The sequence below is a fragment of the Anguilla anguilla genome, chromosome 2 (assembly GCF_013347855.1).
Source record: "Anguilla anguilla isolate fAngAng1 chromosome 2, fAngAng1.pri, whole genome shotgun sequence".
Classification (NCBI taxonomy): Eukaryota; Metazoa; Chordata; class Actinopteri; order Anguilliformes; family Anguillidae; genus Anguilla; species Anguilla anguilla.
In genome coordinates, this window is record NC_049202.1 from 39,832,187 (window position 1) to 39,857,183 (window position 24,997).

General features: G+C 39.4%; 5 protein-coding genes and 1 long non-coding RNA gene across 14 annotated transcripts; 3 read left to right on the forward strand and 3 right to left on the reverse strand.

Annotated features, from left to right (window-relative positions):
- Positions 1 to 963: 963 nt before the first annotated feature.
- LOC118220232 (zinc finger protein 664-like) lies at positions 964 to 6,152 on the reverse strand. Of its 4 annotated transcripts, none has more exons than XM_035403994.1 (3): positions 5,621 to 6,152; positions 4,744 to 4,949; positions 964 to 4,028 (listed from the first exon to the last, which is right to left on the reverse strand). In XM_035403994.1, the coding sequence occupies exons 2-3, from the start codon at positions 4,931 to 4,933 to the stop codon at positions 2,734 to 2,736; spliced, it is 1,485 nt and encodes a 494-aa protein (XP_035259885.1). In that variant the 5' UTR covers positions 4,934 to 4,949; positions 5,621 to 6,152; the 3' UTR covers positions 964 to 2,733. The 4 variants fall into 4 exon arrangements, with proteins under 4 accessions (XP_035259885.1, XP_035259884.1, XP_035259883.1 ...); XM_035403993.1 differs by having other exon boundaries at positions 4,744 to 4,947; positions 5,617 to 6,152; XM_035403992.1 differs by having other exon boundaries at positions 4,744 to 4,947; positions 5,612 to 6,151.
- A 548-nt stretch (positions 6,153 to 6,700) lies between these two features.
- Positions 6,701 to 19,943, reverse strand: pkmyt1 (protein kinase, membrane associated tyrosine/threonine 1). 5 transcript variants are annotated; one of them, XM_035403983.1, is made up of 8 exons: positions 19,884 to 19,943; positions 12,060 to 12,714; positions 11,659 to 11,896; positions 9,083 to 9,371; positions 8,726 to 8,832; positions 8,415 to 8,587; positions 8,075 to 8,304; positions 6,701 to 7,458 (listed from the first exon to the last, which is right to left on the reverse strand). In XM_035403983.1, the coding sequence occupies exons 2-8, from the start codon at positions 12,435 to 12,437 to the stop codon at positions 7,059 to 7,061; spliced, it is 1,815 nt and encodes a 604-aa protein (XP_035259874.1). In that variant the 5' UTR covers positions 12,438 to 12,714; positions 19,884 to 19,943; the 3' UTR covers positions 6,701 to 7,058. The 5 variants fall into 5 exon arrangements, with proteins under 5 accessions (XP_035259874.1, XP_035259873.1, XP_035259872.1 ...); XM_035403982.1 differs by lacking the exon at positions 19,884 to 19,943 and adding an exon at positions 19,565 to 19,861; XM_035403981.1 differs by lacking the exon at positions 19,884 to 19,943 and adding an exon at positions 19,412 to 19,861.
- Positions 9,212 to 12,218, forward strand: LOC118220289. Its single transcript, XR_004763934.1, has 2 exons — positions 9,212 to 9,348; positions 11,748 to 12,218. It is a non-coding gene; the product is annotated as an uncharacterized LOC118220289 (long non-coding RNA).
- On the forward strand, positions 13,517 to 16,112 carry LOC118220233 (THAP domain-containing protein 2-like). 2 transcript variants are annotated; one of them, XM_035403997.1, is made up of 5 exons: positions 13,517 to 13,782; positions 13,916 to 14,070; positions 14,159 to 14,234; positions 14,632 to 14,749; positions 15,901 to 16,112. In XM_035403997.1, the coding sequence occupies exons 1-5, from the start codon at positions 13,636 to 13,638 to the stop codon at positions 15,921 to 15,923; spliced, it is 519 nt and encodes a 172-aa protein (XP_035259888.1). In that variant the 5' UTR covers positions 13,517 to 13,635; the 3' UTR covers positions 15,924 to 16,112. The 2 variants fall into 2 exon arrangements, with proteins under 2 accessions (XP_035259888.1, XP_035259887.1); XM_035403996.1 differs by having other exon boundaries at positions 13,521 to 13,782; positions 14,632 to 16,112.
- On the reverse strand, positions 15,891 to 19,086 carry LOC118220270. Its single transcript, XM_035404067.1, has 2 exons — positions 18,869 to 19,086; positions 15,891 to 17,452 (listed from the first exon to the last, which is right to left on the reverse strand). The coding sequence occupies exon 2, from the start codon at positions 17,054 to 17,056 to the stop codon at positions 16,205 to 16,207; it is 852 nt and encodes a 283-aa protein (XP_035259958.1). The 5' UTR covers positions 17,057 to 17,452; positions 18,869 to 19,086; the 3' UTR covers positions 15,891 to 16,204.
- Position 19,944: 1 nt separating the features above from the next.
- Positions 19,945 to 24,968, forward strand: LOC118220283 (elongin-B-like). The gene is made up of 4 exons (XM_035404084.1): positions 19,945 to 20,087; positions 21,837 to 21,971; positions 22,396 to 22,504; positions 23,631 to 24,968. The coding sequence occupies exons 1-4, from the start codon at positions 20,085 to 20,087 to the stop codon at positions 23,741 to 23,743; spliced, it is 360 nt and encodes a 119-aa protein (XP_035259975.1). The 5' UTR covers positions 19,945 to 20,084; the 3' UTR covers positions 23,744 to 24,968.
- The last annotated feature ends 29 nt before the right edge of the window (positions 24,969 to 24,997 follow it).

The window sequence follows — 24,997 nt, forward strand, 5'->3', positions numbered from 1 at the left end:
TAACATTGGAGAAAGCCAAAGGAAGCTTTCAGCCCACAGTGTCTGTTGCCAACTGGTAAATATGGCACTGGATCTCTAATTGAATGGGCAACCATCTCGTTAGAGTCAATATGGCAAATGATGGCTCTGCATGGTCATATAACAGCCAAGGGATATGAAGCCATTTTACAAGACTAGGTGTATTCTATCACGTAAACACTGTTCCCTCATGATGTGCCCATATTCAAGATGCGACCCATACTCAGCAAATTCAAGAGTGGCTTCATGAACACCGAAATGAAGTCAAACTACTCCCATAACCCCCACAATCACACAGTTTTTATGGAAAAAATTCCATGGGTAGAATTTTATGGGTAGAATTCCACCTCCTTCATCCCTCAAAGAACTGGAGACTTTCCTTTTTGGAGTTTTGTCCAATATCCCACTATCCCAGATGGTTCAAAACTTGTCTGACAGCATTCATTGAAAGGCTGAAGCTGTTCTGAAGGCGAAGGATCGCCCTACTCCCTATTAGTTATTTGAAATTCATATATTGTAAGGAATTTTCATTATTTTATTGCATTATAGCCATACACCACACAACACAAATAAATGAGATAAGAACATTAATTAATTTTTCAAAATAATAATAATTAACCCTAAAATAAAGTCAAGCTACAGGTGTGGTTCATGGATTTTTGAAGCAACTAACATCCCAGCATGCATAAGATTGTGTATTAAATTCAAGAGAGGTCTGTTTGTTTATAATTATGGCTATCATGGCTGCAAAAGGAGAGCTCTCATCAGCTTAAGACAACTCAAATTAATGATATTTCATGAGAAACCGTGTCTACGGTCATGTCATCATGGACCACCAGGGGAAAGACAAGATGCCAGTAAAGTGCAGTGAATGGAAGCTAATACTTCAGGATCATGTCTATGCATTCATTCAAGTGCAAGGGGGAAAAAGGCAAGCGATGACTGTTTAACAGTGGTGGCCCAACGCCCAACAATTTTGTTTACTACATGTTCTTTTATTTTTACAATTAGGCTTTTTCCTGTTACATAGCAGACCTAGGTCAAATATATATTTGTTTTGGATTCAAATACATTTCTACACTTTACTGATCTTGTCTGGTGTGTTGGAACCAATTAAATACTCTCAAAAAGTGCAAACCCCACCTTCTGGTCAGACTGGCAGGCTCAATTACATCAGGAAAGATCAATGGAGCACAGAAATGTATTTGAATCTAAAACAAATACGCATTTGACCCAGGTCTGTTACACAGCAATGCAGTTTCTATAGACAAGAAAGGTACAGTGAATTATACAACTTAACTAAATATCTTAAAGTATAGTTCTGTAACATATGTTTGCAGAGAAGGAATCTCTTTGTTACTATTCACATTATTGATCACATGGAATACAACAAAATTCAACCAACAAAAAATAGTACAGGGGTTAACAACATAAGCGCCAAATACTGATGACTCAGAAAACTGAAACACCATGTATTGTACAGTATACAGAGGTTACATGCACAGGCTTAATTTTATAAAATAAATACAGCATGCAGTTAAAACCACTTGCCCAGCTTGTTTATGTAAGTTACATGTTCGGCAAAAAGTACACATTTTTGTTCTTGTAGTTTGCATTAGTTTTCATGGTAAAATGATCCAGAGAATTCCCTTTCAGTTTATTTTAGGTATCCTAGTTAAATTTTAGTTGTTTTCGGAACCTTTATTTATGCTAAATAATTTGGTATTTGTTATGGATGCATGGATGGATGCTCTTTAGAAACCAATGTTGTCAAATGAAGCTGGTAAATGCAGGTCTCTTGTAAAGACTACAATGAACAGAAATGAAACATAGCATAATAAAACAATCTTTGGAATATTTTATAAAGCATACTTTTGGTTTCCAGAACAAAACCTGATGAGAGTGATCCTTAAAGGGATAGTCAAACTTTTTAGAAAATTCGGGTTTTGGTTATCGTACCCATTGTTAAGATCGATACCAATTTCATCCCTGCATGTCCAGTACAAAAATATTAACCAATATCTATGGACTGCATGCTAACTGTGCTACCACAATGGCTGCATACGGGAAGCAACGTTAGCTGTGCTAAGCTAAGTAACGGTAATACAAGCGTGAGTTAGGCATTGCCAGGTATGTGCATCACAGACTGTGAACTTGTGCTGGCTGCCACTGCCGTTCTCACTGCATAGTACTGCATAACTGCCAACCCCAAACTCATATTTCAAGTGGCAACTGCACATCTACTAATCACAGTGCCCAGAGGATGGATACATGGTTATTTGTCAATTATAGTACTAAACTTAACTTCCTCTAAAACAACTAAGATATCATTTTTGTTTCTATTTTCACTCATTATAAATATGGAAGATGCAGCTTTTGGAGAAGCAGGAAGGTGTATTTGTCACTAGCCAGAAAAGCTACCATTGCTACGGTCTACAGCCATTTATAGTGGTAACACAGGTACATGCAGCCTGTAGATATTGTCTCAAATTTTTGTACTGTATGCATTGGGATAAAATTGGTATCAATCACCCAACTATGGGTAAAACAGCAGAAAAGTGAATTTGGACTATCCAGTTAACACAACAGGACTTTATAGAAGTTTGAAATTCAACTTTATGACCACCTATTTTTATGCTGCACTGTACTCATCGTCATTTGACATGATTTAATGGGACTTTCTTTAGGTACAGCCCGTGACACTAGAATATAAAATTACAGAGTTTGACCAATGTGAATTTGCTGATGTTTTTTAAGGTGACACAACTGACTGAAGCTTTTACCACACTGATGACAGCAGTATGGCTTCTCCCCTGTGTGATATCGCTGATGTATTTTAAGGTATCTTGACTGACTGAAAGTCTTTCCACAAATGGAACAGCAGTATGGTCGTTCACCTGTGTGAGACCTAAGGTGCACTTTGAGATTTTCTGGCAAGTTAAAACTTTTCCCACACTGGGTACAACTGTGTGGTTTTTCTACCATATGAGATCGTTGATGTCGCTTCAGTGATCCTGGAACACCAAATCTCTTCCCACAATGAGCACATCCATAAGGCTTTTCTCCAGAATGAACGCGTAGATGTGCTTTAAGATGACAAGACTGAATGTACCTCTTCCCACAAAGAGTACACTGATGACGTTTCTCTCCAGTATGATTTTGTTCGTGAATTTTTAGATGTGCTGATTGATAGAAATGCTTTCCACATTGAGTGCATCCATATGGTTTCTCTCCTGTGTGATACCGTTGGTGTATTTGAAGGTGTCCTGACTGACTGAAGCTCTTCCCACATAATGTGCAATTATATGGTTTTTCCCCTGTATGAATTCTTTGGTGAAGTTTTAGTTGCCATATTTGATAAAAACTTTTCCCACATTCAGGACAATGGTGTGATTTCTCAGAAGTATGATAACGTTGGTGCCTCTTAAAAGCTCCAGCCTCGATAAAACTTTTACCACACTGAGTGCAAATGTATTGCTCCTCATTCAAATGGTATTCTTTATGTTTATCTGAATTTACAGCAGGTTTGTAACTGGAATGAGCTGTTGTACAGATTTTTAACTGACTTTCATCTTGATGATCTGGTGGAGTAAGCTGCACTTCATCAGTTTCTGCTTTCATTTGGTTAGGCCATATAGTGGGTACAGAGCTGACCTCTGTAGGTTCAACAGCCTGCATCTCAAAAAGTTCTGCCGTGCAAAATGACTTATCATCAGGGTCACTCTTCACATATTCAGGCATAAAATTTGGTGAGGCTGAACCAGAATTTCCAGATGCACATCTAGGCTGGAGTGTATTAAAACCTGATGTAAAATGTATTTTCTCTGTGGAATGGACAGACTCCAGTCCACTGCCCTCCTCTTCTCTCTGCCTGCTTCTGTAGTCCTCCATGAACTCCTGTTTCTGCTCAGTTGGTATGAGCTCTGTGTCCTGCCTCAATCTGGAGGTCCATTGCTGCTCTTTGAGAGACTTTCCCCCATTATCAGGAAGAAAGGTGAACTCTACAGCACCTAATATAATGACAAAACAAAACAGCCAATGATAAAATCTTCATAATGTGGCAACAGTAGACCCAGATTCCAGTAACATTCAATTTATTACATTATATTGATAACCCTCTTGTGCAGGTCTTTTTCTCAAATCCTCATTTTTTACTGTGTTGGGGAAACTAGTCTTAAAGCTTAGTTATGCAAACTACAAATAAATTCACACTGAAAGTAGTTTAACTATAACAAAGCTACCCTAAAGAGAAATGTAGATTAAAAAACTACAATTACTCAAAAAATGTAGTTCAAACTACTTTGAAAAAAAATATCAGAAAATGACTATCATGTTCCCCAGACATGACGCATGTGTGAGCAATGCTTTCTTTTTGCACACAGGGAAAACCAGCAATGTGTGGCAATTGGAAGTTGACCATTGGCAACTATATTGGAGCAAAGTGCTTTGCACCAACCAGGCTTAGAAGGAAGAGGGAGAGAGGAGGTGGTATTTGGTCAAAGAGGTTTGGGAAAACAATATTTTGGGCCAAAAGTCGTTGACAGCTCCTGTAATTAACTACACCTCAAAATGACAAAAAAAAGTTATTTCTCCAGCTTTACTATTTGAATTCAGTAATAAATAAACAATAAATAAATTTAACCTGCAATTTTTTTCTTTCACAGATTGTATTACTTCTGGTTTACCAATAACCCAATGTACTTACTCCAGATCTCCAACACTAACCTGTGCTCAGTGTCTTCACCTCATACCCTAACTCCAGCAACTTCGATCTCATACTCTCATTCTCCCGCTCTGTTAGGGCAGTTTCTTGTTGGTAGTCTGACACCGTTTCGCCCACTACCTCCAGTATCTCCTGTACAGCCACCGTCAACAGTTTGTCGACACGGGCATTCAGGCGCTCCATTTTTGACATTTTAAACAATCTCCCTTGAAAACACAAAAGATTGACACAATATATTGTTATACATTACAGTAACACCGAGTGATTTGAATAATGTCATAATGCAATGTTATTAGCATTACATTTAGGATGCTTAAGCTCTCAAGCGCCATGATGAGAGCCTGAAAAAGCTAACCCTACACAGTTGTAACGTAACCTGCTGTGTTTGGTTATTGGTAACGTAATCACATATACACGGTGACTTTTTGACCGCGTTTAGATCAAATCCATCATTGTAAGTTAGCTATAATTCCATAATTAGTGGAATGTAAGGTTCGTGTAAATTATCTCATTGCGTTACAGTCTCGTTACACGTTTCGACCTACCTCTGTTAATTACAGGTTAACGTTTGGCAACGAATGTTTTTCACACAACAATATTGCATAGCCTAACCATTCTACCTAACGTTAGCGTTGTTAAATATTCTGCCAGCTTGTTCTGTCTAGCAAGAGGAAGCTAGATTCTCAAAGAAAACATCCATCTGATTCCAGCAATTGTTGTGACAGTGTTCGTACTCGTAGCACACAGCTAATTCCACGGCGAATTTTGTAACGGATAAATCTAGTTTGATTGTAACATTGTGTAACTACGGCTCACTAATATCATCACTATTGCAATAGCCAAGACAATAACAAAAAATCTGGGCTGTACCGTGCCTCTCGTTTTGCAGTTTTGCTTCTCTTCAGTGGTCTTTAAGATGGACAGTTGCTAGCGGTAGTAACTGTCCCCAGTTAAATACAACCAACACGATAAATGTATGCAGCAGCTAGATTCCTCAGGTACACCCGTGGCCATTCCACTTTAGGCCAGCGTTACTATGTAACCATCAGTTACTGTAGAGTGAAAATTCTCACTGTCAAAATAGCCTGCACAGCAGCCCACTACTGGATAGTTCACGGTTCTGCATTCGCATTAGAAAAGCAGGCCCAACGAAAACTTGTCAACTCGCTGTCGATTAGTCCCGAGGCCTTAAAACGTAAATTCATCCCCATTGAAAGTTTCTAGACGCGTCAAACAATTTGTAAAAGTGATACAGTGGTACAGTAGACTGTGAGGAAAATGTATTCTACGCTGTCAAATGGAGTGATCAAGCTCGGGGTGCTAGCCTTTCCCGTAGTCCTGGCACACGTCTGAACGGTAGGCTACGTTGTCGTAAAATTGTAGACATTATCCATTGACAAATGTATCATGATCCATAAATAAGAGACAAGTCTCAATGTGTTTCACTATCTGCAAACAACTTAACTTATGTGTTGTAAATAGTTATTTTTAAAACGACTGTGCATTTATTTGTAAAAATACATATCCGTGAATAGCCGATTTGCATATACCGCACATTTTGTAAACCAAATGTTTCTAATTTCCACGTGTATTTTAGTGCTATAAAAAAATGCCACCCACCACCCGCTAATTTGTTCCTAGTATAAAGGTGATGTGGAGACAAGTCAATGCGTTCAGACCACAAAGAGGATGTAAATGAGCTTTCAGTTTAATACCTTAAGCATTAATTCCAGCTAAAATCCAATTCCTTCAGTTGAATTCCTCATTTGTTTGTAATACAAAATAAAATTTCTATGGTGGTATGAATGAAAACATGAAAATGAATGTTAGTAATAATATTCCCCATTTATTAAATCTGGAAGGTACTTCTGGAATATCAGAAATTGTATTTCAGTTTTGTGTTAACAGCAGACAACCGTAATATCAATGTTTAAAGGCTTTTAGAATAAGAGGCACAGATGCTTAAACGATTCATTTTATTTCACAGGCAGTCATAGAATACAACACATGGAATACAGTAATTTCTCAACAGCAGTGAACATCCCCTTTCACTGTTCTTCATTAGCATGGTAGAACATGACAAGTGCCTAAGACCAAATGTGAGCGCTCAATTTGAAGCACATACTCTCCTTGTACCGAAAGTGTTCTGAAGCAGAGTAAAACAGTAGTTTACTCAAAGAAGTTAAGTTAGAAACACAAAATGAATATACCACCAAAAATGCATTAAACAATAGGTATAGTATCCCATTCCAAATGTCTTCTCATTCTTTAAGTGCAGTGGTTCCCCAGCATGGACGGTGTGTATATGGTCCTGCCCTCAGGACTGTCCTTCCAGTGCGGTCTCATCAAACAGGCCGAGGAGGTTCTTGGGCTCAAACGTGGGTCGCAAGCAAGGCTCGGGTCTGATCCAGTTTAGGACCGGACTATGAGTCTGAGTGGCTGTCGGCTGCTGATTCTCTGTTTTGGCAGAATTATGTGCACTAGAGGGTGTCAAAGTGTGTGCTTTAATTCCTGTGTCTACTAGCCTTTGATCAGAAGTGGCTACTTGATCATGTTTCAATCTACTTGTGTGTGTGCTAGTGGGAGTGTGTGTGAGACTATGGCTATGTGTGTAGCTATGTGTGGGAGTGTGAGTGGGACATGGACTGTGGTGAGAGTCAGTACGAGTTTTTGGATGAGGGGTGGAAGTGCCACTCACAAATATCGGAGATTTCGATCTGATGAGAATGAGAAAAACAAGTAATATTATTAGTCAGGCTAAACAGAAGAGGTTTTATCAAGGATGGCTTCAATTTATGTGTACAACCTAATAAAGGAAGTAAAGCACCATTTCAATGCCTTGACAAAGTTGGTAGAGATTACTGTTACATGCAAATAATAAATACACAAAATGACAAACTGAAATTGTTACTGGATTAGGTTATCATAATCCATTTGAATTTTGGAAGTATTGAAGTTCTAAGGAATTATCAGTTAGGGGGTTTCTCCCTTAGTACTGTAACAACCGTAGTCAATTCTAAAAAAAACTTACATGAACAGCCCTACCGGATATGCAACCCATTACTGTACAAACACTCTCATAAGAAACAACTATCTAACCAGTTATACACATATACTATTAACACTAATCTTTATTCCACAGAAAAAGACATTTGAAAAAAAAAAAAAACACACAAAAAAACATTGCAACACAGTGGATTCATATTATGCTGTGGAGACATGGGCTATTAGAGAATATATGTACATACATAATCTAGATGCTTCTGCACTTAGCAAGAAACACACACGAGAAACACAGCAAGACAGAAACAAAGCCATCATTCAGTGCCTTACCTATGAGGGAGGGTGGGAGAGTAATCTGGTCCCATTTCTTCTGGAAAAAACACCACATCTTCCACTAGGCTCTCTGTGTCATTGTATGAGAAGCTAAAAGGAGGGGTGCTGCAGTCCCCATCTTTTTCCCAGCTATCTCTGGGAGGGGTGCAAGGCACGGAAGGTGCCCGGGCAGTGAGGAATGGGAGGCGGACAGAAGCCAGGAGCCCCCTTGCTGTTGACAACACCGTCTGAGCAGAGAATACTTAGTTAATATCTACGACAATGTTGCCAGGACAGCAATACATCATCATTAGATGCTGATTTCATAAAGATTTAATAAAAGGTCGGGTGATTTTACCTGACAGAGGGAGAACAGGAATAGCAGGGACTCGGTCAGTAGCAGAGAAACCTGCCGTCTCCACCTCTGTCTCCTCACCACTGGGAGAGCAAGAAGCTGAGGGACTGTGGCCCTCTTAGAGGGATCAGGAGACAACATCATCCTCAACACTGACTGAAGGTCACCGGACAGACCTGACACGGACAAAGACGCAAATGTGTTGGGCAATATATAATCAGACCATTTTCGACTGCATGACTGCTAAAAGAGCAGATGCATAAAACAACGTGTGGAGAAATAAAAGGTGGGCACAAACACACAAGCCTCATTACCATTCACAAACTCAGAGGGCAGGCTTCCCTGTCTGAGCTGCTGCCAACCATCTCCCCCTTTCGGCACCTCCATATTACAGGCCAGCTCCAGAATAGACACACCTAGACTAAAATAGAAAGTAGATACCAAGACATTTACAATAGACAACTGGTTACAACTGTAGTTCATATAGACATAATAAGCACGTCCACTGACTGAACAACACTACTTTCTTAATCATTTCAGAAAATCATTTACATGCAAATTAAGAAAATCCCTTATCACTCAATACGCAGACACAAGTTGCACAGACACTGACAATTAACCTACAGTAAAATTAATACACTGGTTTCCATCTGGCTTGATTCCTTGCTTACCTGAAAACATCTGCAGCAGGAGTGTATTCTCCTCTCAGCAGTTCTGGGGCCATATATCTTGGGTCTCCTTCCTGTCCTTCCTCTCTATCTTCCCTTTCTTTCCCCCCCGGCTGCCCTCTCCTGTCCCCCGTGAGCTCCAGCAGCAGCCCAAAGTCCCCCAGCTTCAGACGGCCCGACCGAGTCAGGAAGACGTTGGCAGGCTTGAGGTCCAGGTGGACAAAGCCCCGGGAGTGGAGGTGCTGCAAGGCGGACAGCAGGTCGCTCAGGTAGGCCCACGCCACCGACTCCGCTGTGGGTTAGAAAGGCAGTGACAGTAATGCGATAGATGCAGTCACGGCATGGCGGGTCTAAGGCTACGTTTACACTGCAGGTCCCCTATAACATGGTGGTTATGTTAAGGTTATAACACCTATAATAATGCCATAGGTTACGTCAAGGCTATTCCATCATCCAAAACTACCGAAAAAATCACAGAAAGCACCAAAAACCACAAAAATCGTGGAAATAGCAAATGGCCATTGATTCCGTTGAGACCCCGAATTATTCACTTTGATCGATCAAATTCTTAATGGCAAATAATCAATAATCTATTAACAAACCTAGTGACCCCTATTCAATATTGCTGGAAGCAACACAAGTGCATATTTCCCAGAACAAAGTTTAAACATTTCAAAAAAAAAAAAAAAAAAGGTTCCATGGAGAAAACCATTGCTATTAAGGCATGTATTCATGCTTTTATTGTTTAAAAAATAATTTAACCCCAACAAATGTCAACAGTCAATATCAAAGAAAGAAATCTTATGCAAGGCATATTATTAAATCTGCTATAGAAATTCATGGGTAGGATGCTGTTTGTTCAGTGCTGATGAAGCTAAATGGGAGGGGTAAACAAAACTAGATTCTTGTTATTTTAGTTTGGGGGTAGATCGTTTCATTAAAACTGCTTGGTTTGCCTTAACACACAGGTGTCAGAATCCAGCCCTGAAGGGCCACAGTGTCTGCTGTATTTCATCTTTTAAACTGTCCACACCTTGCGTTCTCAAGGCCTTTCTTGGCTGCTGACTGAAAGGAAAGCACAAAAACCCACAAACACTGCAGCTCTCCAGGACTGGAGTTGGACACCCATGCAAGAGTGGAAAAAATACCACAAATGTAGACTCACAAATTTGGTTTTACAGTATATACAGTATTTTCAGCTAGCTCAAATGGGTAAAATAAATGAACGATTACAAAGAATTTTCCAATTCCATAATTCTAAAGTACCCCATTCCTAAACAGTGCACACACTGCAACTATACTGTGACAGCTAACAATGAGTAGCCAATTTTTTTGTTGCATAAACTAATTGGAATTGGCGTAAATGGCATGTTTTTTATCAAGCTCTACAGTCACTTAACAGAGCTCCAGAGGCTTAAGTTAGGAAAAATCATTTTATTACCAATTGGTTTCCCACAATACTGGGGGTTAAGCAGCTTCCTACACTATTTGCAGTTCACAATGCAGTTCACAATGACCTTGTGAATTCTATCAAACAGCAATGCGGACGATATTGTTTGACTGCCAGAGACTGAAGAACATCTACAATAGATGCTTTCTGTTGTAAGTAACTGGTGTAAAAAGTGGCGACTCTTTATAAATGATAAGAAATCGAAAATAATGATTTATAGAATTCTATTACAGTCCATAAGCAAGTTTCAGTTCAGTTTTCAGGATAAATTCTTAAACACTTATAAGAACTATAAAAGTTATAATAAATATCTTGGTTTCAGATTAACACAAACTTTGTTAAAGGAACTATAGTGCTCTGTGAATCTGCTGGCAGGCTTATAGGGGGAGGCTAAACAAGTTCTAGGAGCTATGGGTTTCTACACCAAACTCGATCAAGCCTGTGTATGCCCAGTATTGGACTATTCTGCAGGAGTTTGGGGTTATAAAGTTCACATGGGATTTGAACCGGTTAATGATAGAGCTATTAGATACTTTTTTGGGAGAAAACAAATTTGCCCCAACCCTATCCATTGTATGTGACATGGGATGGGAAACTTGGGAAGTATGCTGGAAAAATTCTATTTAATATTTTTTTTTTTTAATTTTGTCCATAAATTTCAATTACTGTTAGTGAATTTAAGTTTGAAAGGCACACCAGTCTGAAATTCATTATATTCATCCTTATCGTGACCAATCAGTGCTCCACAAAGTTATGCCAAAGTGGCTGCCACATTTACATTTTTCACAAAAATGGGTACATAGGATTATCTCATGCTTCACATTTTTGCCAAAAACATCTTAGGAACCCCTCCAAAGTTTTCCCAAGCCCCAGGTTGGGAACCACTACCATATAACATGGTCTAATATTTGAACAATCACAGCTGTCAATGTTTGATAGTGGAATGACATGTCAATTGTTTCAACACCATTATAGTGAAGTATTTTCCACGAGGACGAACAAGGTCCGCCCATATATTTTTTCACCATTTTCAACATTGCAGTGGTACCCAGCTCATTAGTGCCCATGCAAATATTATCATTATAATTGTTGTTATTATAACTTGTCACTACAGATATCTGTAACTTGCCTGGGTTATGTGGCTGGGCTTCAGTGTGGATCAATAGGCTTGTACAGCATAGCTCCGTTTGGATGTAAAGATGACCTCTCTCCTCCCAGGCAGCCTTGAAACCCAGGATGTGAGGATGGGGACATAAGCGCTCATGGTTCCTGGCCTCCCTGACACTTCTCTGCCGGTCTCTATCACCTCGGAAACGCTGGACTGAGCGCTTGATTGCATAATGCTGTCCGTCCTGGAGACTGAGGACCTACGATGATAAGAACGACGAGAAATCTGATACATGAAGGAAAAATTTAACAAGGAAAATCTAAGGAAATAGCTCTGGGATTTTATTGTGCCATCTGTCCCTCAGAGGGAGTAATGTACATCACCTGAGCAATACAGTCCTGTTCATTTGCCATGCTACTTACCTTATACACTTCACCGAAGGAGCCCCTCCCCAGCAAGCCAAGGTTGATGAAACACTGGCTGAAGAAGGACTGGGATTTGCAAGGATCATAAAGTGATGGAGGAGGGGGAGGCTGGGTAAAGGAACAGGAGAGGGGTGTCCAGGGGGATGGAGACTGATGGGGAAAGACTCGACTGAGAGGGGGGCAGCCCTTAGATGGAGGGCGGGGGGGTAGAGACTGTGAGAGCAGTGGAGGAGGAGAAAGAGACGAGGAAGAAGTGGAGTGTGAGGAGAAAGGAAGGCGTCTTTTTTTGATGGAGAAAGGTTGCTGGGCTTGAGCAAAATGTGCAGGAAGAGGAAGAGGTGTGGTGGCATGTTTATCATCCTGGGACAATGACATAGCCAGAAGGTGGTGTAGATGAAGCACAAAAAAATATAATCAGGCTGGAAATGGAGATGGGTGAGGGAGAGGAGAAAGAGAAGAACAGTAAAACAACTATTAAATAGAGATATATAGTTCATGGAAAAAATAGTAATAAAAACAGGAGACAAGAGTGGGAGACAGATGATGAAAGTAGATGTGAATCCTTGGTGTGTTTGGGCTTATTTAACAGATGAAGGCACAGAAACCCCAGTCCACCTTTTTTCCCAATCACATGCTGTTGCATAGAAAAAGCCTGTGAAATAGAGAAGCACGCATTAACCAGTTGGATGATGTACAGTATAACAACTGAAAACATATACTCATTCAACCTAAAATTATAAATCTGTGTAATTTAAATGACAACAGGTTTAATCTTATTATATAACCATTACATTAATTAAATACTGTCAACGAAGGAAGGCTACTATTAAGTTAGGTTACTTAGCGTTCTGCCTATCAACTTTGCTGCCGATACATAAAATTTACGTTTTCTTACAACTTCTCTCCTTTTGGCAAACGGCAGCACACAGCTTAAGGTACAGTGGTAATTGTGCAACGGTCGTCAGCGAAGTACCAATTAAGTGCTTTACGTTACAAAAAATACAAACAATAAAATAAAAACCTCTTCGCAGCACGTTAACTACCAAGAAGTAATCTACTGTCCTAGCCGTCTTGGTCTCTGACTCATGTTAACTAGTAGAATTCCAACGACATGCATGTTATGTATCGACAGTTGCATATTAAAACTGTTTATCCATAGTTATAAGTTACTAGCAATACTAAACAGGTTACTTCGCCGGATAAGGTAGCTAGAAAATATTCATACCAGTAACGTTAGGCTACAAATCACTCCCCTCACTAACGTTAACACAAGGACTAGCTTGCTATACAGTTTTTTAGACAAATTGGCCATCTACATAGTTTAGCTCAATTTAACCAAATTAATTACCTACAATATTGCAGAAAATCTAGCAAGTTCGGTATTTAGCTAGCTGTCAACGACCTAGTTTGAAAATGACAGCACCGGCAGCAGCATTCGACCAGCGTTATTCGCTTATATCACGCCGTCGCCATTTTGAAACTTTCCTGTGCGAAAACGAGGCTATGGTGGGAAGCGTTCTAGGAGCGGTGTTTACATGAAGCAGAAAAGCGATTTTGAGCCGGTGATGCTACTATGGCATATTGTTGTGTACCACGCTGTACGTCGTATCAAAGGCGAGAATGTGATCAAGGCTTGTCTTTCCATCGATTTCCGAGTAACCCGGACACCCGTCGCCAGTGGATTGCCAAGATAAGGAGAGATGTTGGACCTTATTTTCAGGTAATGTAACGAGCTAGCTAAGCTAGCGTCTAAGTTGGTTAACTTATCGTTAGCTTACCCTGATAATAACCTCCAAAAGTTCGTAAGATTAATTTATACGTCAACACTCACCTTAACACATCTCTCATCTCAGATCACAGACAACACAAAAGTGTGCTCCAAACACTTTCCCAAGGACTGCATATTAAGATCGCTTACCGGTTTGAACAAACTGAAAAACGGGAGTGTGCCGTCTTTGTTTACATGGTGTCAGCCCAAGACCAGAAGGACAATTCAACGCTTCCAGAGGTAACTGTCATCTGACATTAGCCAAATCATTTCCGTATCAGCATGAAAAAGATAATAAATGCACTGGTATTTGTCCCCAATTTTGTAGTGCGACTGGTGACTTTGGTGAGGAAGAGGAAGAAGTGGACATTTCAAATCTGCATGAGGAAGAAAAGTCATTACCAGTTATGTACAGGAAGATCAGGCTGTGCAAAATAATAATCATAGGATGAAAGTATACTGCATATTTGTATCTAGAATACTCCTGCGATATTTATCGAGTCTTCTGATTTCCTTCTTCACATGGATTTTTTTTTAGAGTAGTGTGGCAATAGCTTATCTACTGCCATATGCTCCCTGCCTCACAAAGCATGAATAAGTAAATCTGGTAAAATAAAAATTTTACCATTTTTACTTTTGCTTTTTTTCGTTTTTTTTTTTAATTATGTGTTAAGTTTTGCATTACTTTTATTTATTGTTTATAAAATATATTTGGATGGTTCCAGTCTTACTTTTACAATAACTTTTTTTTTGGTAATCCCATTTTATTTTCTCTCCTCTCTAACACACGGTTCTAAGCAGGTTTTGGGGGCATTATGCGATCATGACTATGAGGAGGAGACCCTGTCTGTGGAAGAACAGCTTGATGCAGCACAGAGGGAGATTGCTCGTCTGCAGGAAGAAAATGAAACCCTGAGAAGTGAGCAGTTTCATCTCCAACGCTTCCAATGTGAGCCCAAGTTGATCATGTTTTACACAGGATTTAAAGATTATGACACCCTCAAAGCAGTCTTCCTAGCTCTAAAACCTACATCAGAGTCTATGGTTAGATGGAGTCAAATGCAAAGGCTAAATCACACAGAAGAACACATTGTGAAAGCTGGGTTCCATGCACAACACCTATGCCTCTTCGACCAGTTCTTCCTGTTCCTTTGTCGTGTGCGGCAGGGGTTTTTCACTATGGATTTATCTGTGCGGTTTAAGGTATCACAAGCCACAGTCAGCAGGACTTGTATAACATGGGGCAACTACCTGTTCTTTATGCTTGGCACACTACCAGTATGGCCAAGTAGAGAGGCTATAGATGAACTGATGCCACCACTCTTTAAAAATACATTCCCCAAAGCACGGGTGGTGCTAGACTGTACTGAGATCCACATCCAAACTGCAAGCTCAAAGGTTCTGAACACGGTCACATACTCCCATTACAAAGGTACCACAACGCTAAAGTCACTGATTGGCATTACTCCTTCTGGGTCAATTTGCCTAGTCAGCAACCTGTACACAGGCTCCATCTCGGATAAGGAAATTACCAAAGAGTCCGGCATTCTGAGCCTCCTGCAACCAGGTGACGAGGTCATTGCAGATAAAGGGTTTCTTATCAGAGACCTCCTCACTGACATAAATGTCAAACTTGTAATCCCAACATTCTTGGGGCCAAGTGGGCAGTTCAGTAAAGCAGAAATTACACACACACAAGAGATTGCTCGCTTAAGGATCCACGTAGAGAGGGCAATCAGGCGCATCAAAGAATACCATATATTTGACAGTGTCATACCCCTTTCACTGTGTGGTTCAGTTAACCAGCTATGGACTGTTTGTGCTCTGCTTACCAACTTTCAGGGACCTCTCTTTTAATCCTGTGGTAACACCTATTTGAAGGGGGTTATCCAAAACTAATTCTGCATTTTCCTAACAATATACATAGTTCATGATTACAATGATTATAAACACAAAATATCAATTTTTTCTGAATTTCAGTATTATTTTTATGATTTTTTTTAAATGCAAAAACTCTCCAATTTAAAATAACAAAATGTGATTTGTTTTTCTCCCCAAAATGCATCAAAGTGGATTTTGTAAGTTCTGGATAATCATTCTTCCTTTGAGAAACATTGAAACTCATTGTAACACAACATTGGCAGTTCAGCTCTTATGTACTTTTATTGAACTGAAGATAATTAAATGTGATTAAATGTTTTTATAATTACATGAATTTAAGACAACCTGTATGCTGGATAATACTGAAACAATAAAACAATGCATTGACATTTTTTAATGAATTCTCATAATTCATTCTTGATAAAATGTAAAAAATATTCTTGTAAAAATACTGACTCAAACTTTTTTTGAGGAGTTTATATCTACGGTCTCCTCATCTGCAAAGGGCAGGCAAAAAATACTCAAAGAAGAATATGTCCAGCTTAGTTTTCATAGACTCCCATTTCTCGGCATCAAAGTGGATCCGCTCCAAGTGGTAGTCGTTGGTGCAATGGACAAAAAAATCACACCACATCATCCCTGTGATGCCCATCTGTCCCATTACCTGGTAATGGTATTCATGGTTGGGTTTAAGGGCAAAAGCACCATCTGGCCCTGCAGAAAGGTAACAGCACTCAACCAAACTGTCCACATCTGGACACTTTACCTCCAGAAGCCCCTGAAGAAGCCCAGCGCTGTCAACCACCTTACGATCAGGTGAGGCACCTAAATGGGGGGCATGAGGATTAATGATGAAGCCACAAGGCAATGTGTGATTACCTGTTGCCTGTTCATATTGTGCCGCTGCAATGGGCTCCATCTCTAGCCCCCTTTTCATTGCCCGTGTCTGCACAGCCCTCTTCTGTCGCTGCATATTGGCTGCTAAGCTGTCGAAGTCTGCGATCCTTGAAATGATCCTTTTAAAAACAGATGAAGTCAGACGCTGTGAGCGAACACGGTGCCAGGTCTTGTTTGTGCTCTGTTCCCTTGTTTCCATCTCCAATGACTCTGCATCAGAGAGGGTGATAGTCATGCCACAGTAGTAGTTGCTCTCATTTTCATTTAGAGCAGTGGCATAATGATATGTCTGTGGTGGCAGAGGAAATGGTGGGTGATGGTCAGTGGTAGTGGTGGTGGGAAGGGCAAGGGCCTGGTAGGTCAACACTGATCCACAGGGCAGGTCACCAAACTCTGTTGCAACCTTGTCCACTGGATGTCTGTTTGATGCTAGCAGTAGGTGATACATTTGACAGTTGCTTCCGATATCAGCTAGGTTCTTTTGAAGATCATGAGCAAACTGATCACTTGGTAGGGGGACTGGAACAGGGCAATAGAGGTTGGGTATGATACCATCACAGGATCTTTTATATTTCTTTGGGAGTGTATTCGCTGTGGGTGGCTTTAATTTTGAAACTTTTGTTATATTAATAGGTTTTGGGGTGAGGCCTAATGTACGTGGAGGAACATGCCATGTCTGTGGCAGTGACGTTTTACTAACTGTAGGAGGGACAGATTTACAGTCTAGCTTAAGAAAATGTGCAAGAGTGTATAGTAGTCCAACTTGATGATTGCAGTGACCCTGGCCAGCTTTGCAGTTGCACTCTGACTGCCCAATAAAGGGGCCTTCAGATGGAAACTCCACCTACAGTGACAGAAAAGAAACAAGGTAAACAAACCATAAAATGTTTATTTTAATAAGATACATCCTTAAGCTTTAGAATGATGTTTATAGAACCAAGGGATCAAGAAAGAAAATGAAGGGACAGTCCAACTTTCCTTCCCTACATTACATACTGCGCCTTGAGGGAGTACAAAACAGAATATGATACATGCTCCTTATTAAATGGAGATCAACATCGTGGAAGTGTTCTTTCCAACTAAGCTGGTAATCCTTTGAAACTCTTTGGAAATGGCTGAAGTTACTTTAATGCTGAGTCTGTCAATTCGTTTTTTGTTTTTTCAAACTTGTAAAATAAGCCTACAAGTGTAAGCTCCTTCCATGATGTATTGTTAACTGATAAAAGCTTAAAAATAAAGTTCAAACTTAGTATATACACTTTTGTAGAATCATGGGTTTTCAGTAGTGAGGATATGTAACCAAACAGCCTCCTGCAATAATTCCTTACAGTGGTGCTGAAGATTTTTCTATGTGAAAACCCATGATCCGTTTGAGCGGAAGTACCTGACCCTGCTGGGACTTAAAAACAATTTACTCATACTCATTTTAACATCGCGCTTTTTACAATAGTCCTCTTTGTATTGTTTTAAGTGTATTTGTTCTGTTTTGTCATTTTTATATGATGAGTGCAAATCAAATCAAATCAAATACCCCATCAATTAATTGTGCAGACCATTGTGTAATCTACCATATGCGTTTAGTAATATGCATCCAGCTCTTTCAACCTGGCTCAGGATAATAGTGCTTGTGCAAGTTGTCCAGCAGGGAAAGGTGATAACGTTTTGCAAGCAAATTCGCGCAAATTGAACAAGAAACTTGAACATGAACATGAACACTTATTTGTCTACTACCCAAATACCTGTATATTGTAAGGGGTGTCATTTTTTCTCAATGAGCGAAACGACTTGGCCCTCACAACACAGCCTGCCTCGCTCGTCCTGACTGAAAAATCATTGTAGCCTGTAATGTTAAGCTAGATGACCCAACGTTTGTGTTAACCAACACAAATGTTGGTTAACACAAAATGTAACGTTACCTTGACAAAATACAGCACATTTAATTTATTAACAAGCATTCAATAGTTTACCACAAACTTAGAAAATTAAATGAAGCTCATATTATTGTTAGCCGATCGAGCTGCTAACAATATTTTGACGTTGTCATGAAATTTATTCCGGACCGTGAAAACTGCCGTACTTGTTGGACAGATTTGGCTAGTTGACAGTGCTGCGACGAAAACAGCGATAGATTTACCCACTAACCACAAATGTCCAAAATGTAAACAAGGCAGTTTTCACGGTCGGGAAAAATTTAATGACACCGTTTGCTGATTAGCTAGCACACCGGCACAGACTACGGATGGCAAAATCGTTAACTTACCTTCGATATCAGTAATGAATCCCTCAATCCAGTTGCTGTATCCTTTCAACAAAACTGCTCTTGGTACTCGACATCCCTCCTCAGCCCATTTTTCGACGTCGTACATCGTAAAATGTCGTAGCAGCTCAAGGTTCGTGGTCCAAGCCATTGTTGTTTCAGCGTTCACTTAATGTTTCACTTGGGGCAACGCCCACCACAGCCTCTCTTTGGATTTCAAAATGGCGGCCACGTGAAATAGGCCTATAGCTATCGTATGTCCGTATGCTATGTAGCAGGCAGTCAAATAAGTACGTCACTTGATAATACGAAAATACAGATAAAACTGCTAATTGGCTCGGAATAAAAAAGATACACGTAGGTAAACATTACTAGATAGACTGCATTTAAAACAATAAAAATAGTTCAGAAGTGACTTAAACATTTTAAACTTACTTTCTTAGGTGAGGTATTTCTTTCCCGCGAATCTGCGTTCAAATTTCGATCGAAAATGCACCAGTTAACGTCATGCTTGATATATTATATATACCTTCCTTCCATACACACCTTCCCCGCGCTTCTCTCCTGCAGTAACCTTATTCAAAGCTTTCCAGCCTCGCGCCAAAAAACGAACATTTCCCCGGTTACAACGCAAGCATTACCCTCTGTTTTGGAATATTACATTAGACCACGCCCATATAATTATAATGTTTTCCTTACCTCTCCCTCACAATAAATGGCACTTTAAAAGTATGCAACTGAAGAGCGCAAAATAAGTTTTGGTTCTGCTGGGTGAAGGAAACATTAAAGGAGAATTTCAGCACTTTTTTCGACAGCTGATTTGATCTAATCTTCCTGGTCTTTTTGGTTTCCGCCTCACATTTTGAGCACTATTAACAGGAAATTAGATTTATTCAATAAAATGATACAGGTTAAATGAGCAATTAAACGAGAATTTTGTGTTGTAATTTGAACGAGTTACACATAGTATTGCTTTAAAGGCTAAAAAGTCTGTATATTTATATTTATACATAAATACCTTACAAGTTACGTATTTGCGAAATATTAAAAACGTTATATTTCTGTGGACACAAATGGCAAAATAACCTGTAGTTGCGCTGCCAGGACCACTTTGATCTAGTTACTTGTATCTATGGTTGTTGGGGGAGGGGAAAGAATTGTTTTGAGAATCGCTGTGTAGTGTGGGATAGCGGCGGAGTTATCGCAACCGACCGAGAAAATGGTGAGTGGGTAATGAACAGAAACAGGCAACGCCAGATCAATATGTGTTTCTTTGTTTGACTTCATTTGTCAGATGTCGTTATCAGTTCGATATGAGAGGAAGAGTTTTTAATATGAAAATATATTAACAAATCGACAGGGTGTAATGACAAGGAACGTTTCGAATGGACCCCTTTGTTTTCTTAGCTACAAGCTTGCTTAGGATCTTAACCAAAGGAAGCTGTTTGTTATGGTGTGTCGTTATTGTGCATCCGTGCTGCAGACTGATTAGTGATGCACGACATACAGAGAGCTTGCTACTTTTATTAAAAAGAGATGCCATATATTATTAGCTAAATGACTACATTTTGTTACTAGACTTGGTGTGTAATTTCAGCACCCACAAAACATTTGCTAGCAAGTAGCTAGAGATAAATGTAAGACTGAGACGGAAGAGGATATTAACAGCTGGCTAAACATCCGAGTAACTAGGTTTTTCTGTTAAATTTACCTACTGTTTATTTTTTAGGCATTCGCTTGCTGGTGAGGTAGGTAGCTACGACAGGTAGCTACGATTCCACGTTAGGTTGGCGAATCCAGCGTGTTACCAAGTTGTAGTTCCTCAACGTGTTTCGGTCGCGCGTTATAGTCTAGTCTAGGTAGCAGGGGACAGACTAAAAGTTTCGTTAAGTACTGCAAAAGGAACACGATAATCGAAAATAACGTTACTGTAGCCAGATAACGGTAGTTGTGAACCGTCAAGATAATTTAGCCAATTTTGGCTGCAGGTGTAAATTTATAACGCGATACATGATGGTTGGCTGGTGAACTAAATATTGATAAATTTAATTTTAACTGCATCTGGAAACGAAGGTGTAGTCGTCGACATGGTTGTCAGATGGATCACTGTAACACGTAGTGGCATAGCTGAGTGACGTTAGCTGAATAACCAAGGCCGCAGTTCTAGACGCAGTGCTGTTATGAGTTTTTGCCGTTTTTGCGGCAGTCAACATATTTCATGTGGCGTGGAAGTCACTGTTAGCTAAACATCTTCGGATTATTTCACTGGCAATATCTGTGCCTTCTGTTATTATGGGTACTGTATAAACATGTATAAAAATATGTATAAAATCTGTTTTTACTGAACAATGTTATTGCTTTTAGCAACAAGTGCCTTTTAGCTCCTGATCCTTGTATGTCTGTTTTTTTATTATTATATATTTTTATTTTTTATTTTTTTATTTTCTTTGGTATGTTTTTGATATGAAACTTTTATTTTCCTGCTGCCATCTTGACCAGGACCCTGGCAGAAGAGATATTGTATCTCAATGGGACCTTCCTGGTTAAATGAAGGATAATAAAATAAAATAAAACTGTATTATTGGCTGGTTAGTGGAATGGCTGTCCATGTAATTGCTAGTGGAATGTAATTTAAAGTTATCTTCGGGTAAGACCTATGTATCGTCTACATATATCCTTTAAAATATATATGTTTTCATTTCATTCATTCATTCTTTCATTAAGAAAACATTTAATCTTGGCAGCATTGGCTTTTGGTTAGCTACTAACAGCCTCACATTCCTAACCAAATTTCAACAGAAGATTCATTAGACAAGTGACACAATTCTAATTTAAGTAAAATAATGCATTTTCAGAAAAGTGTCGGGGCTACCGAGATAATATGTTGGTACTTTGTTCTTCCACCATTGAAGTTCAGCCCTGTATGGTCAGTTTGCATTGCTTTAACTGTACATGCGTTCTTCACACTTAGGATGTGTTTCTCATGATTCGGCGCCACAAAACAACCATCTTCACTGATGCCAAGGAGTCCACCACTGTTTATGAGCTGAAGCGCATTGTGGAAGGGATCCTGAAAAGGGCACCAGAGGAGCAGAGACTCTTCAAGGTATATGCAGGTATCAGTCTGATATTGTGAAGACTATAGGGGAAGGAGAGGGTGCGACTTGGCTTTGTACATGACCTGATACTGTGGTCTGCCTGTACCAGCTGAATGTGTTGCGCAGGCCTGTTCTGTATTGACTGTACTTCTAAACTGGTGGGGTGCTGAAGGAAAAGAAGCAGTGGCTCGTGGAATGCATTTTAGAGGATGCAGTATGTGCCTTCTCAAACTGGCCAAGGAGGCTGCAGTAATGTGACTTACTTGGGTAGTTTGGCATTCCATATTGGGCAAAAAGGAAAACATAAAAATATGTGGTTCTATAAAAATATGGACTAAAATAAAAATATGGGGATAGAAATATGTCCAATAAAATGCTCTGTGACAGAAGTCATTAATTAATTGGTATGTGCTTTAAACATCTTATTTTCAGGATGATCAGTTGTTAGAGGACAATAAGACTCTTGGAGACTGTGGGTTCACTAATCAGACAGCAAGACCTCAGGCCCCGGCCACTGTTGGCCTAGCTTTTCGCATCAATGGTGAGTTTAGCTATTTATCTGTTTAGTAAATTTAATCTTTGTGCAGACAGTAGATATGTATGACAGGATCATTCTTGTAATTTCTATTATACTGCTTGTATATATCCCTGATATACTCCTGATAACAACAAATAATGTGAGGTCATTATTTGTTATCAGTTTTCTTTTTTTTTTCCTAGTCTATTTATTAAAGAAAATATCTTTTAATGTACAATTCATTCATATTGTTTGTGTATGTATTAGGGATGTGTAAAAATGTCCCTATCTGTATCTGTTCAATTAACACAATTAGAATGATCCATGTCTGTGTATTCAGCTAGAAAATGATAAGTGGGCTTGGCTGTAAACATGGGAAAATCCACTTTTCTAGCCTAATGCACAATGTCACTGCTGCTGTTCTGTTTTTAAGTATCAAACACCTGATTTAACACTGATATATCATTGATCATTACGTATAATAACATTATTTCTTTTTCATTCTTTTTTGTGCTTAGTTGAGTGATTAAATTGGTTAGAGAAATAAATAGACTGGAGCATGAGGAAAAGTTGGCTGAATTTTTAATTTGTGACACTGGCAGTCAAATTCAAGTACATTTTAATTTTTTTACTGAAGATGCCTGTGGGTTCTTCGGGATTGTTCCAGCACAGATTATCCCCTGGATACTAGAGCTGGGCATTAAACCTTAACAACAATTATGGAATGTTTTTTGAGGGCAATAACAGTCATGGCCACCATGCTTTCTTTACATGTTTTTTCCTGTAATCATACTGGATGCAGTAGTGAACCTCAGCACTTCATAAGCCATGCAAAATAATGCTCTTTCTACAAGAGGTTGATATGACTGCCAGTCCAGAAGCAGTAGAATTTCTTTTTTTTCTTTCTTTTTTAAAAATAATGTAACATCATCCTCTGGGCATCAGCACTGTGATGAAGCATTTAGACGGTGTGTCTTCTCACTGCTTGTTTCTCAAAATGGTAGTAGAGCATACTGTTCCCATGTGACCTGCTTCATGTATGTCTTTAACTATTGTGCCTTTTACCAGTTTATTGGAGGAAGTTAGTTCATCAGTCATATTGAAATGATTTCTCCCTCTGAGTTTCTCCCTTTTTCCCTGCCTCTGTCAGATGAGGTGTTTGAGCAACTGCGGGTAGAACCATTCTCCAGCCCCCCTGAGCTCCCAGATGTAATGAAGCCCCAGGACTCTGGCAGCACTGCTAACGAGCAGGCCGTCCAGTGAGGAAAGAAAAGTGAGGAGGCATGGGTGGGGGTGGGGGTGGGGGTGGGGGTGGGGGAGACGGATGGGGGTGAGGAAGAACAAAGTCTGCAGGAAAAAAATGAAGAAACAGGAGGATGGGAAGGGATGTACATGGCAAAGTTATAAGAGGTTATTGAAAATTGTGGAAGATGGGAGTGATAAGCTGTATCTTTCACTTGGCTAAACTATCAATCCCTTATTACCCCAGAATAATAAGCAAACATGCATTCTATTAATACCTTTTCCCAGTCCACCTCAGCACACATTTAAATGCATGTTTAGATTTGCAGAAATTGACATGAAAACTGGCCTACTGCTATCAGTTATACAGGAGAAACAAGGAATAGGTTAAACAATTTACAGTAACATTTAAACTGATACGTCTAGTTTTTTGGGTAGGGTGACTAAATATGTAATGTGTTTTTGTGTGTTTGGTATTTTGGGGAGGATTGCAGTTATATTGTGTTACAATAATTATGATTATGCTTATTATTAGTAAGGATTATAATGATTTTACGGGAGAAATTACTGGGGGAGGGGCGTGTTGTGTGTGTTAGCCTACCTAGAGAAAATGTGCATGAAACTTAGAAATATTCACAAAACTGGATCGGGGACAGTTTCACACACAAGCAGTTGCAAAAAACGTTTCAAAGAAGATAACCATTTCAATGTAAAGCTCTGACATTTTACAGATTTTTCTTAAAGTTTGGTTTCCTGCTGTCTTGTATTGTCTTACACATTAGTTCTTCAACCTGGTCTTTGGAGTTCCCATGGGTGTATTATTTTGTTCCAAGTTCACTGTCCTTATTCAGAGAATTGGCATGGTCTTTATGTAACTGAAGCTTTTAAAATGTTTTAGTCCTTAAATTGTTGTCAACTAAAAACATGTTCAAAATTGATTCAGAATTTTTTTGTGCTCAAACCAAAGACAAGTAAAACTTGTGTGACATTTAAAAAAAATATGTTTAGAAACTAGGTGGAACTCCTGGTCCAGATGGAGAACTGATGATATACAGTACGAATTGGGTAATTATCAGTTCTTTGTATCACATTTAACACTGACTGGCACAAACAGGCAGTCTGGAGATTGCTTTTGCTTTTCTCCCATGTATTCTGTGTCTTGTGACAGGACTTGAGTTTGACACCACAGTCCCGCAACAAAATCTGTAACTTTGTGAGCTGAATAAAGACTGCTTTTTCTTTTTCAGTCCCTTTGGGTGTTTTGTTGTGGCTTGG